General features: G+C 45.3%; 1 protein-coding gene across 1 annotated transcript in view; it reads right to left on the reverse strand.

The window, feature by feature from the left end:
* CATSPER3 (cation channel sperm associated 3) overlaps positions 1 to 12,681 on the reverse strand; it is a 31,265-nt gene that overhangs the window by 3,213 nt on the left and 15,371 nt on the right. The window contains exons 3-4 of the mRNA XM_055302240.1: positions 5,563 to 5,802; positions 507 to 689 (exon numbers count right to left, since the gene is read on the reverse strand). Coding sequence (XP_055158215.1) covers positions 507 to 689; positions 5,563 to 5,802 — 423 coding nt within the window. The remainder of the gene's footprint in view (positions 1 to 506; positions 690 to 5,562; positions 5,803 to 12,681) is intronic.

Here is a 12,681-nt window from a genome sequence, read left to right on the forward strand (position 1 = left end):
ATGCAAGGCGCCACTGGATATAGACACTATTGGCCAAGGTGCCCTGGAGGCTCTTCTCCAAAAGGCCTCCCATCCTTCCAAGAACTATATTGTCTCTCTGCAAGGCCCTCCTTTGGAAAGATCTCGGAGTCTACCCTTCTAGACTTGGGCTTTGCGGCTTGATTCTAGGTGGATTTGTGATAGCCTAGTCCCAAAAAGGCTATGTGACATGGGCTTCATTTCTAAAGTAAACTTAATCCAAAAGTGTTCTCTTTTGAGAACTCTTTTAAAGTTTTACAACTCTGTGGGACAAATGGGAGTGCTCTAGGGAGTCACAAGATTAGAGGGAGAAATGGACCCCTGGCCAGGGCCCTGGCCTCTCCTGAGAGGCCAGCCTTCCACTTCCCCAGCCCAGCTGAGTATCTGAACATGAGGAGGACCCCATGTGAGGCCCAGCCTGTCCACATACCCAGCTGGCTCTCCCTTTGTAAGGCCTCTGCCCCCACCACTGTTCCCAAACACAGTACCGTGGCCAAGCTGAAGAGGGTAAAGAAGGCCACAGCCAGGTTCCCCCAGTTATTCGGGTCACCCTTGTCTGGAACTCCAAACAGGCAGAAGCCCAAGATAGCGAAGATGTACATGAGGAGGAAGAGCAGGATGAGCACGGAGGCCACGATGTAGGCTGTCTGCCCCACGGCAGTGATGAGTGTCTGCAAGGCAGAGGTACTGGGGCTAGGCCAGATAGCCAGGCTGGGTGGGGCTCAGTGGACAGGTCCAGTCTGCCCAGACCACAGCTGTCCCCAGTATCCAGTGCCAGGCCTGGCACACAGTAGATGTTCTATAAAGGGTTGGATGGATGGATGGATGGATGGACGAATGGATGATTGTGAACTGTGTCCAAACTGAAGGCTGGACCAATCCAATAGTGGTTGATTGGTGCCTGGCCTCTATCCTCTGTCACTTGTGGGCAGATGGTGCTGGTTGCCTCAGGCCTGGGTGTCTCTCCAGCAACACCACTGGCCACTCCACTTGAGCCCTGGCCTGCCTTTGTGGTCATCCCAAGGTTTCCTGCTCCTGCCTCTCAGCTGAGGGCCAGCCCTGAACTCTCCGCCAAGCCCAGGAGGAGTAGGGGAGCTACCCTGGGAGTGGGAATGACAAAGGCTGAGAGGAATATGACTTCCCATTCTTTCTGGATCCTGTTTCAGATGCCCTAGAAAGTGGGCATTTGGCTTGCCTCCACACAGCAGATGCCTCCTCATTGTTCACTCTCTACACTCCACACAATAGGTGCTTAAGACATAGTCACCTACCTAGATGCTGCCACAGACATGATTTCAAGGCAGGTGACCATTATCATTTGTCACATTTCAAGATGAGGAAGCAGAGGCTCGGAAAAGCAAAGAGCCTTGGCCAGCATCACATTCCAATATAGTGGCAGAGCTAGAACCAACTCCTGAGCCCTTTGCCTTGTGCCACCAACTTCAACCATTAAAGCCTCATTTTCCAGGTCCAGAAACCATTTATTGGCTTCACACTATGAAAAGAAGCACTCGAGAGAGCTGGGCCCCAGGACAGGGAAGTGATGACAGTTTGGGATAATGTGGGAATCAGAAAGACAAGCTGAGAGCCCCGGCATTACCCTACGTGTGGACTGGCCTGACAGCCGCCCACAGAGGTGAACATTTCCTCTCTTTGGGAGAAGAAAATCAAGAGGTGAGATGTACAAAATTGCCTCCCTCCCTGTGACACAGAGACAGAACTTCTTTCACAAGAACTACTGCAGGTAGAGAAGGAAGTGGCCATGAGAAAATGCTACACAGGCATACAGTACGGATGACGTCTGCCCAGGTGGGCCCGGAAGGGGCAGCCCTGAGCCAGAGAACCTAGAGCACCAGGGACAGGAGAGTGGAGGACTGGCCCTGGCTGGGGGCTGCACTTCCAGGCCAGCGTGAGGCCCAGTGCAACCTGAGGCCAAAGCTGAGCAGCCTCGAGAACAACAGTGGAGAAGAGGTCATGCTCACCAGAAGGCCTGACATGTGGGACTCCTGACAGCTGGCCCTGACAATGTCCTTCAAACACAATCCAGGCGAGCTCCATTAGTCTGCAGTTCAGAGGTACAGAAATCCAGTCCTAGTGGATGACTGCCCAGAACCCCACAGGCTGATGACTCCTCCCCATGGAAGTCCTGGGCTTTCAAAGCTATGACCTGGTTCCCATAAGTGCCTGATTCTGAATTCCCAAATTCTCTGGGGAAGCAATTCCTAGCCGCTAGCTCAGCCATCCAAAGCTCTAGGTTAAGCCACAGCTGCCCTCCTGGCCCTGGGGCATTCAGGGTAAGGAGAAGATCTTGAGGCATGGCAGGTGCCCAGGCCCGGCCACTCTGAGAGGGCCCTTCTGTGCCACTGCTTAGATGTGTGGAAAGTGATGAGCTCCAAGAAGTAGGAGCCCAGCATCTGATGGTTGTCCTTTGGGCCTAAATACAGATGAACAGGGGTAGTGTGGCCTCCTGGTACCCAGCCAACAGAACCTCTTTGTGTGCAAAATAACAAGGAACTATTTCCTCATTGTCCAGGTTTATTGTCATGGGGGGGGAGAGAATGTCATTTTAATTAATCAGAGGACAGGAGCCAAGAATTTGCCAGAGTACCAGCTCTGTGGGCTTGGAGACTATGACTCTGTTAAAACATCATTTAGACTTCAAGGAATATAAATTAGCACAGAGGTACAGGTCCCCACCTCCAGCTCCACCTGGCCAGTGTACAGAGGATGTGTAATCTAGAGTCACTTCTGTGCTCCTAGGGATCTGGGGTCCTATGATATTCCAAAGGCCATAGGTGAGCCACAGCCAAGTGGCCTGATGATCCCCAGGGAACAACTGTGGGATATGAGGCTCTGCTTAATGACAGAAACCCCTGAGGTCAAACATGGGCCATATGTCTGTGTGAATATTCTATCTGCATGCCCATGGGTCTCTGTTCATGTCTACAAGAACCAAAGGCTGTGGTCACCAAGCAAGCCAGGCTGAGCCTTGGGATAGATGTTGGCCAGCGGGAAGGGCTGTCCTCTCCTTACTAGATCCCTGCCCTGCAAATAAGGGTTATCCATACCACGCTGTAAACCTCAGGCCTTAGCCTCTAACAAGGCTGCCACAACATAGTTAAGATGATGCACTTGGCAGACAGCTCATGCCCTCAGCTTCACAAGGAGTCAGTCTGGGTCACTGTCCCTGCCCCAGACCTCAGTCCTATATGGTTCCCTCCTCCTCACGCAGCCCTGGGCTTCCTTTCCCTCAGCTCACAGCCATCACCTTCTTCCTCACATGTTTCCCACCAGTTTCTGCCACTTTCATTCTGTGCTGACTTCTCTCCTGGCCTCACCTGAAAACTCTTTCCTTGGCAGGACATCATTCCTTAGCAGCCCTCTCAAGGGAGGCTGCCTATTCTTCCCAGCCTGATTCAGGAGGTCACCCTTGCCTCTCTCTCAGAGACCCTATCTCCATTGGTGAAGCCCCTGCTTCTAGAAAGAGCCAGCCTTCTAGCTAACCATTCCCCTTCATGTCTTGGAATCTCTGCCTGCAGGATCCACAACATGCTGCTGTCATCCTCGAGGCCTTCAGTATCCCTATGGAATATCAACCATCCCCCAGGCCTCTTTGTCCCTCAACTCCTTCATCTCTAGTGACCTTTGCACCAAGTTAGGCCTCCACTATCTTGGTGTCTGTCCAACACCTGCACTAAGCAGACTACATTTCCAATCGCCTGATTGTGCCCTCAATCTGAGGTATCTATCACCCAGTATCCGCCTCCCAAGGACCTCCAGTCTTTTTTCCTGTCCACATGGACTCCAATGCCCGGCACCTCTGAAACATCCCTCCCCTGCTTCTAGGACACATTATAGCGTCCATCTCTGGCCTACAAACAATGGGAGCCACTCTCAGGTTTGAAAGGAAGGTCCAGGTCCAGAAACCAAATCATCACCATGATTTGATGTACCCTTTAGAGATTCTCCCCAGCTGCAGGGGCATTTCTGCCCCAGGGCTCTTGCAGGAGTATGGGAAGCCAGTGCAGGAATCCTGATGAAGGTGGGTGAGAATGGTGAAAAGATGATGGCCAGTGGGGGCAGGGTGGGGAGGGAGGAGGTGAAAAGATGTGGACAGGTCACTAACCACGTAGGAGGCCGTGCAACAGGACTTTGAGACAGAGGCGTCAATGCTGACACTCAAATTTATGACCTGGCAGTTGAATGGGGATGGGGCACAGCCTTCACAAAAAGATATAATACAGAAGGAGGGGCCGGGGTCTGGGGATATGATTGGGGGAGAGCGATGACTTCCAGCTTAGACAGGATGGGTTTGAGGAGAATGTGAGTTGTCCAGGAGGCTGTGAGTCTGAAGGTCAGAGAGAGCCATGGGCAGGTGAAGATCCCTGAAATGTGGAAAAGATCACCCAAAGAGGATATGCAGAGTTAGGGGAGTGGCGAAAAGAACTTAGGGTATAGTCCTGAGAAAACAGCACATATAGACCAAAGCAAGCAGGCACCCAAGAAGTGCTCATGAGGCTGGAGGAACAGCAAAAAGAGGCAGTGACAGGACAATGGAACTGGCCAGTGGACTTGGCAACAAAGAGATTGCTGACAACCTCAGAGAGGCTAGTTCCTTTGGAGGGAAGAAGCCAGGGCACAAATGACCAGTGAGGAAGCAGGGACTAGGAGTTACAGACACATCTTCCCAGGATGCAAGGGAAGGAGAGGAGAGGAGGCCTGGCCTGAGTTTGGGAGAGGACACACAGCCATGGCACTACATGAGAGCATGAAATGAGTGAATGGGGATCTGTGGCAGGGGAAGCTCTTTAACATTCTCATCTTGTCCCCCAGGCCTGGGACCACTAAGTGTAGGGCCCAGGTCCTAGACAGAAGCCCAGGCCTGGCTGGGGGCAATCTCTCAGCAGAATAGGCTGACACACACCCTAGCTGGTCAAATGAGTCCAAAGCAGCCCCTTTCCGGAGAAGCGTGGACACAGGGCACAGTGCCAGGGAAACATACTGTCCCCGAGGTGAATGCTCAATGGCAGGTTGGGTCAGCGATTAAGCTTTTTCTGATACCTTCTGAGCAAAGAAAAACTAGTCACCTCACGACCTCTCAGCGGGAGCACCATCTCTAGAGCTGCCTGAACAAAGTAATGAGATTGTTCTCATCCAGAGAAGCAGCAGATTTTTAGCTGTATGGGGAAAGCATACAACTGAAAGTGTGTGACCAGTGCCACCAAAAAGCAAGAGACCCCTGGGAACATAGTTTAAAGGCCTTGCACCATGTAGCATGGGAGAGAGGAAAAGTTTGTGTGGCCACTGGAGCCAGCCACACCTCTCAAATCTCAGCTGTGTCATCTAACTGCTGAGGGACTGTGAGTCTCAATTTCTCCATCTGTAAAACAGAGATGATGACACTTTTCCTCATTAAGATTAGGTGAGGTACCATTGGTAAAGATCAACCTGCCATACAGTAGGATTCAGTAACTGGATGATGGTGGTAGAATGATGACTTCATCAGGGGCTAGTGGGCAGACATGGCACCCCTAGGTCACTCACCCGGATGCCACGGCTATAGGTGATAAGTTTGAGGATGCGCAGGGATTGCATGCCATCAGCAATGTTGAGGTAGGGGTAGTGCTTGCCCTTGAATCTTCGGAGACCGTAGGGGATGAAGATTGTGATGATGATGATTACATCCAGCAGGTTGTAGCCATCTTTCCAGTAGTTGATGGGGTCCACGTAGAGCTTCATGCAGAACTCGGAGCTATAGACGGACACAAAGACCAGCTCTGAGACCTGCAGGGATGTCAAGGGTTAGATGGTCAGGCCAAGCTGCAGCACCCCATAGTTCTGTCCTCTCCCTACCTGGGGCACCCAATTGGCTGTGTGCATCTTGGGGAGAGTGTACTCCTAGGTCCCCTGTGTGTGAGGGAAACCCAAGCAGAGCCCCAGGCATGCAGTGGACACACAGTATTGTGCCTGATTCTCTTCCCCTTCTGCGTCTCCCCTCCCTGCAGCCCTCAGCCCTGGGGGTCACACCCAGGTCACACCCAGGGTGTTCAAGAACGACGGACTGACCAGAAAACAGAATGACCATCTAGACCCCAGTATAAGGCAACTCAACATATCAGGTGACCTGAATGTAAGCTTTCCCAAAGAGAAGATCCCAAGAGTTTTCTGGCCCACCTGAATATTCAGGAATAAAGATGAAATACTCAAATATCTACTAATATATATTAGTAATGTTCATCACAATACTGAAAATCAGTTAACTACTTCTGACGAACATTCTGCTTTTTTCCCACTTTTACACTTGATGAAATAATCTAATCTTATTCAAATTTTCATGCATCTACAACTCCAGGGACATTTTCCCAAAAGGTACTTCCTGAGTCATCTTACTTTTTCCTTATTATCAGTGCATTCACTGAGTGAAGCAGCTCTGATTAAGCATGAGCTTTGATTAAGCATGGCCTGCATGAGCCAAGCAAGAACTGTTTTAGCATGGAAAAATGCAACCATGAATAAGACCAAAAGTGTTCAGTGCCCAGGAAGCTTATGATCTAGTAGAGGGGAGACAGAAATGAATGCTCAAACAAATACACAGAAAACATAACATCAGGTAGGAAGGAAGGGAAGAAAAGGAAACAGCCAAAGGAGATAGGACTGGGCAGGCCAGGGAGGGAGGAAGGCGCCCAGCAGGTATTTTAGAAAAGGTGGGGAGTGGAAGCCTTAGAATGGAGCCATAATAAAAACTGGGATGAAGTTCCCCAATGGCAAGTATGAGAGCCTTCAGGGGAGCAAAGATTGGTTCAAAGAACAGAGAAGTTAGCATACTAGAAGAGAAAGGGGAGAGCAGAGCAGGAAATGCCATTGGAGGGGCAGGCCACATAGGGAAGCCCTTGTAGGCCTGGTGAGAGCTTTGAAGTTTAACCCCCACCTTGGAGGATTCTGAGCAAGGGAGTGATAGGAACTGATTGGCATGTTTAAGAGACCTCCGTGGAAAAGAGACTGGTGGGAAGGCTGGCAAGACTGACGACTAGTGGGGTGGGGGGACTTAGGGAGGAAGAGGCAGGTGGCAGGCAAATGATTAGACTGGGGGTTGGTTGGCATCGAAGGGAAGAGGAGAGAGTGTGTGTTTTGGAGGCTACCATGTCAGGACTTGGCTGCCGGAGTTGGGGTGTTCAGGAAAGGCAAGAGGCCAAGGAAGACTTTAGTGCTTCAGACAGAAGGGTCAGCGGTGATGCTTTCCCGGAGATGAGTTTGGGGTGGGCTGAAGTGGGCTAGAGAGAGATTCTGGAGGGAAACAGAAAAGATTGTGAGATATGTCACCTTTTCAATACATGTCAGATGCTACCACTGGAAAATGTAACTCAAGCCATAGCTACCCACTTAGATAACATGAAGGCAGCTGGTGTTTTTATTTGTCCTGCATACTTGTGTCTGTGGCCCCCTACTTGGCAACCATTTACATACCTTTCTATTTTTTAATGACTATGTAATATTTAAGATACACAAAAAGGTATAAAGAATAATATAATGAACCATATACTACCATCCAGCTTTAAGAAATAAAATATTATTACCATTGTAGGTAGTCTCCACTGACCAAGTCCTTTCCCTCTCACAAAAGTAACCCTACTGTAAGTCGGCAGCAGGTCATGCTCATGTATTTTATACTCTTACCACAAAGGTACCCCAAAAGTACATGGCATTTTTTTGCATTTTTTATACATTATGGAAACAGCATAGACCCTGAAGTATTCTTTGGCAATTTGTGTTTTGTTTTGTTTTTCATTTAAAATTATATTCAGGCACCTGGGTGGCTCAGTCAGTTAAGCATCCAACTCTTGATTTCAGGTCATGTTCTCAGGGTCATGAGATTGAGCCCCATGCCCATTGGGCTCTGTGCTTGGCGGGGAGTCTGCCGGAGGGTCTCCCTCTCCTTCTGTCCCTCCTCCCACCAGCATGCACACGCACACATGTGTGCTCTGTCTCTCCAAAATGGATAAATCTTTTTTAAAATAAATAAAACTACGAGATTCATCTATGTTGGTATGTGTAAATGTAGTTTATAGTTCTACTACTATGTAGCAACACCACTCATGAAAATACTGTAATTTATTTAACCCGTTACCCATTGGGTGATATTTGGCTTGTTGGTAATTTTTACTATTGCAAACAACCTAAGAGTACAAAAAGGGTGAGTAAATTCTTGTATGTTTTATCATATCCATGTGTAAAGCTTCTCTCAGTTATATACCTCGGGGTAGAATTAGCAAGTTGTAGGATATGAGTAACTGCAACTTCACTGGATAGTGAGATGTATTTTCTGAAGCTATTGTACCAATTTAATACCAGCAATGTTCCCACTGTCTTCCCTGCTAACCAACGCTTCCCACGGCTGAGCTTCTTCATTTTTGTCAGACTGATGAATATTTGTCATTTCTCTAATTAATGAAGTTGGATGTCTCTTTATATGTTTAAATTGTAAACCACCTGTTTCTTATCTTTTGCCAAATTGCCTGCTGGGCCGTTTTCGGTTTTTTCTTATTGGCCTACCAAATGATCACTTTTTCAGATATTCTGAATCCTGATTCTTTACCCGTTATATGTACTGAAAATATCTTCTCCTACACTGACTTATGTTTTCACCTTTTCAATGATCTTTTGATAAACAAAAATTTAAAATCTTAATGGAATCAAAAGAACCAAACTGTTTTTTCATGACATATATTTTGTATTATACAAAATACAAGCTTTAAGAAAGCTTCCTGGGGCACCTGGGGGCTCAGTGATTGAGCGGCTACCTTTGGCTCAGGGTGTGATTCCAGGGTCCTGGGATTGAGTCCCACATCAGGGGACTCAGCAAGAAGCCTGCTTCTTCCTCTTCCTGTGTCTCTGCCTCTCTCTCTGTCTCTCATGAATAAAAAATAATTTTAAAAAAATCTGTAAGAAAAAAAAGGAAAACTTCTCCTCCCGAGATTATTATAAATATTCTATTCTAAACATTCTGAAGTGTCACTTTTCACACTGGGTCTTTAACCCTGTTGTGTATGCTGTGAGGCAGAGATCCAGTTACATGCTTTTCCCACACACACACCCTATGGTCCTAGTACTGTTTCTAGCAGTAGGTAACCTTTTGCCCCTCACCTACAGCGCCCCCTGACAGGTACCAGGCCTCTGTATGGGCCAGGGTCTGTTTCCCAGCACTCTTACCCAGCACTTCTTGCACTGGCTTCTTTGCCTACTACGTCATCACTCTTGCCTTCTCTACTAAAGCTCTACACAAAATTTTATCTGGTTAAGTCTACCCTGTTCTCCCCCTTTTAACTTTCAAAGTCATCTTATTTGCTTTTTCTCTTTAATTCTTTTTTTAAAAAAAGATTTATTTATTTATTTATTTATTTATTTATTTATTTATTTACTTATTTATTTATGATAGAGAGAGAGACAGAGGCAGAGACACAGGAGGAGGGAGAAGCAGGCTCCATGCCGGGAGCCTGACGCGGGACTCAATCCCGGGACTCCAGGATCGCGCCCTGGGCCAAAGGCAGGCGCTAAACCACTGAGCCACCCAGGGATCCCCCCCCCTTTTTTTAAAGATAGATTTATTTATTTATTTATTTATTTATTTATTTATTTATTTATTTATTTATGATAGACATAGAGAGATTCTCTTTGTTTCTCTAAATTTTAGCATCAGCTTTTGGCAACCCATGAAAAACACACTGCCTTTATTTCTTATTGGAATTGCACTGATTTTACAGATTAATTTGGGAAGATTGCATCTCTAAGAAATTGAGCTTTTCTTTCCATGGTCTGATAGATCTTTACATTTGTCTTCTTTAATGACCTTTATATATTTGAATATTGTTTTCTCCTTAAGGATCACATAAATCTAGGGGCACCTGAGTGGCTCAGTCAGTTCCTGAGCCACTCAGGTGCTCGGGTCATGATCTCAGGGTCCTGGGATAGAGCTCCAGGCTGAGCTCCCTGCTCAGTGGGGAGCCTGCTTCTCCCTCTGCTCTTCCCCCACTACTCATGCTCCTGCTCACTCTCTCTCAAATAAATAAAATCTTTTTTAAAAGATCACAAATCTTTTATTAGATCTATTAGATTTTATTACATCTTTTGTCTAAATACTTTGCATATCTTGCTATTTGAAGTGCTGTTTTACAGTTAATATACTAAATGTAATTAATTTTATTTATTAATCATATATCCAGCAAACTTACTGGACTTAGTATTAACTTTATTAACAATTTTTTTTCAGATTCTTTTGAGAGTTCTATGCAAAAATGACAGTATTTTTCTAATCCTTAAAAGAGAATACTGCTAAAGTTTCACCACTGAGTGTGAATTTTGATCCAAGTTTTACAAAGTACCCTTAATTGGGTTAAAAATAAGCCCTTTCTATTCCTAGTTTGCTAAGTTTTTATCTTAAAGGATATTCACGATAAACTTTTTTCTGCATCTTTTGAAATTATCTTTTTTCTCCTTTAATATTTTAAGCTGGTTAATAAAATATGTAGATTTTTCTAATACTTGCATTCCTGAGAAAAACAAACCTGGCAACAACATATACTCTTTTTCATTCATTTTCTAATTCAGTTTCCTAATGTTCTGTTTGGGATTTTGTTTTTTTTTTAATTTTTTTTTTAAGATTTTCTTTATTTAATCATGAGAGCCTGAGGGGGGGGGGCGGGGCAGAGACACAGGCAGAGGGAAAAGCAGGCTCCATGCAGGGAGCCTGATGTGGGACTTGATCCTGGGACTCCAGGATCACTGCCTGAGCTGAAGGCAGGTACCAAACAGCTGAGCCACCCACAGATCCCCATGGGATTTTTGTGTTAATGTTCATGTAATTGGGTGTGATTTTCTTTCTCATACTGTCCTTGTCTAGTTTAGGCATGAAGATTATGTCAGCCTTACAAGATGAACTATATGTGGGCAGGGTAGGTATACTCATTTATCTGATCACTTGCAAGCATTTTATGTTTGAAATTATATCTTCCACGAATGTAAAACCATCTAGTACAGGTTAGTTTGTAGGTTTTGTGGATAAAGTTTTAGCAACTAATTCAACGCTTTATACCCATTAAAAGAAATATAAGGACATATAAAAATTATCTCAGTTTTTTGCTTTTTTGTTGAAAGTCAGTTTTGTCAATTTTTTCTAGAAAATTATCTTATCTCAGCTAGGTTTTCAAATTTATTGACAAAATTATTAGATTTCTGACATCTACTGTATCTGTTATTTTAATTTTAAAACGCTAACATACATACATACATACATACACAAGCAAGCAAGCAAGCAAAAAAACAAGCTAGCTAACATGAGGGTACATGGGTGGCTCAGTGGTTGAGCACCTGCCTTTGGCTCAGATCATGATCTCAGGGTCCTGGAATCGAGTCCTGCATCAGACTCTCCGCAGGAAGCCTGCTTCTCCCTCTGCCTGTCTCTGTGTCTCTCATGAATAAATAAAATATTTTTAAAATAAAATAAAATACTTACATGAAGATATGCTGAGTGAAATAAGTCTATCAGAGAAAGACAATTATATGGTTTCACTCATGTGGAATATAAGAAATAGTGAAAGGGCTTTTAAGGGAAAGGAGGGGAACTGAGTGGGAAAAATTAGAGAGGAAGACAAATCATGAGAGACTCCTAACTCTGGGAAACAAATAAGGATTACAGAAGGGGAGGAGGGAAGGGGGCGTGGGGAAACTGGGTGACGAGCACTAAGGAGGGCACGTGATGGGATGAGCACTGGAGGTTATACTATTTGTTGGCAAACTGAACTTAAATAATTTTTTAAATAAATAAAAATAAAAAATAAAACGCAAGCCTAGGGGCGACTGCATGGCTCAGTTGATCAGCCATCTGCCTTCAGGTCAGGTCATGATTCTCGGGGTCCTGGGATCAAGCCCCACATCAGGTTCCCTGCTCAGCAGAGACTGTGCTTCTCCCTCTCCCTCTGACCCTCCCCTCTGCTTATACTCTTGCTCTCTCAAATGAATAAAAAATCTTAAAAAAAAAATCCTAAGATGATTCAGGGCTGCCATTTGTCTTGATTGTCTCATGAAGAAAGTTATTTTATCATCGTTTTCTAAGATCAAACTTTGGCTTTATTAATACTATTGAATCTTTGCTTTTCTTAAAAAAAGATTTATTATTTATTCACGGGACGCAGAGAGAGAGATAGAGAGGCAGAGACAGGTAGAGGGAGAAGCAGGCTGCATGCGGGGAGCCTGAATGTGGGACTCAATCCTGGGTCTCCAGGATCACACACGCCCTGGGCTGAAGGCGGCACTAAACCGCTGAGCCACCCGGGCTGCTCCTTTGCTTTCTATTTCATTAATTTTTGCTCTTATCTTTATTATTTCCTTTTTTCTACTTTCCTTCTTTTCTTCTACTTTTCCTTCCTTTTTCCTTCTTTTTGATTTTATTCAGTTGCTCTTTTCCAAAAGGTCAGCTCATAAATTTTTTAAATTGAGGTATAATTCGTGTACCATAAAATTCATCATTTTAAAAAGTAAACTTCAGTAAGGGGGGTTTAACTTTTGAGTACTCATAACCTTTGTTTTTGATTAGGGTAAAAAATATATATATAACATGATAAGTACACATTTAACCATTTGTAGGTGTACAATCAGTTCAGTGGAAGTAGT

The sequence above is a fragment of the Nyctereutes procyonoides genome, unplaced genomic scaffold, assembly GCF_905146905.1.
Source record: "Nyctereutes procyonoides isolate TBG_1078 unplaced genomic scaffold, NYPRO_anot_genome, whole genome shotgun sequence".
In the NCBI taxonomy this organism is placed as follows: Eukaryota; Metazoa; Chordata; class Mammalia; order Carnivora; family Canidae; genus Nyctereutes; species Nyctereutes procyonoides.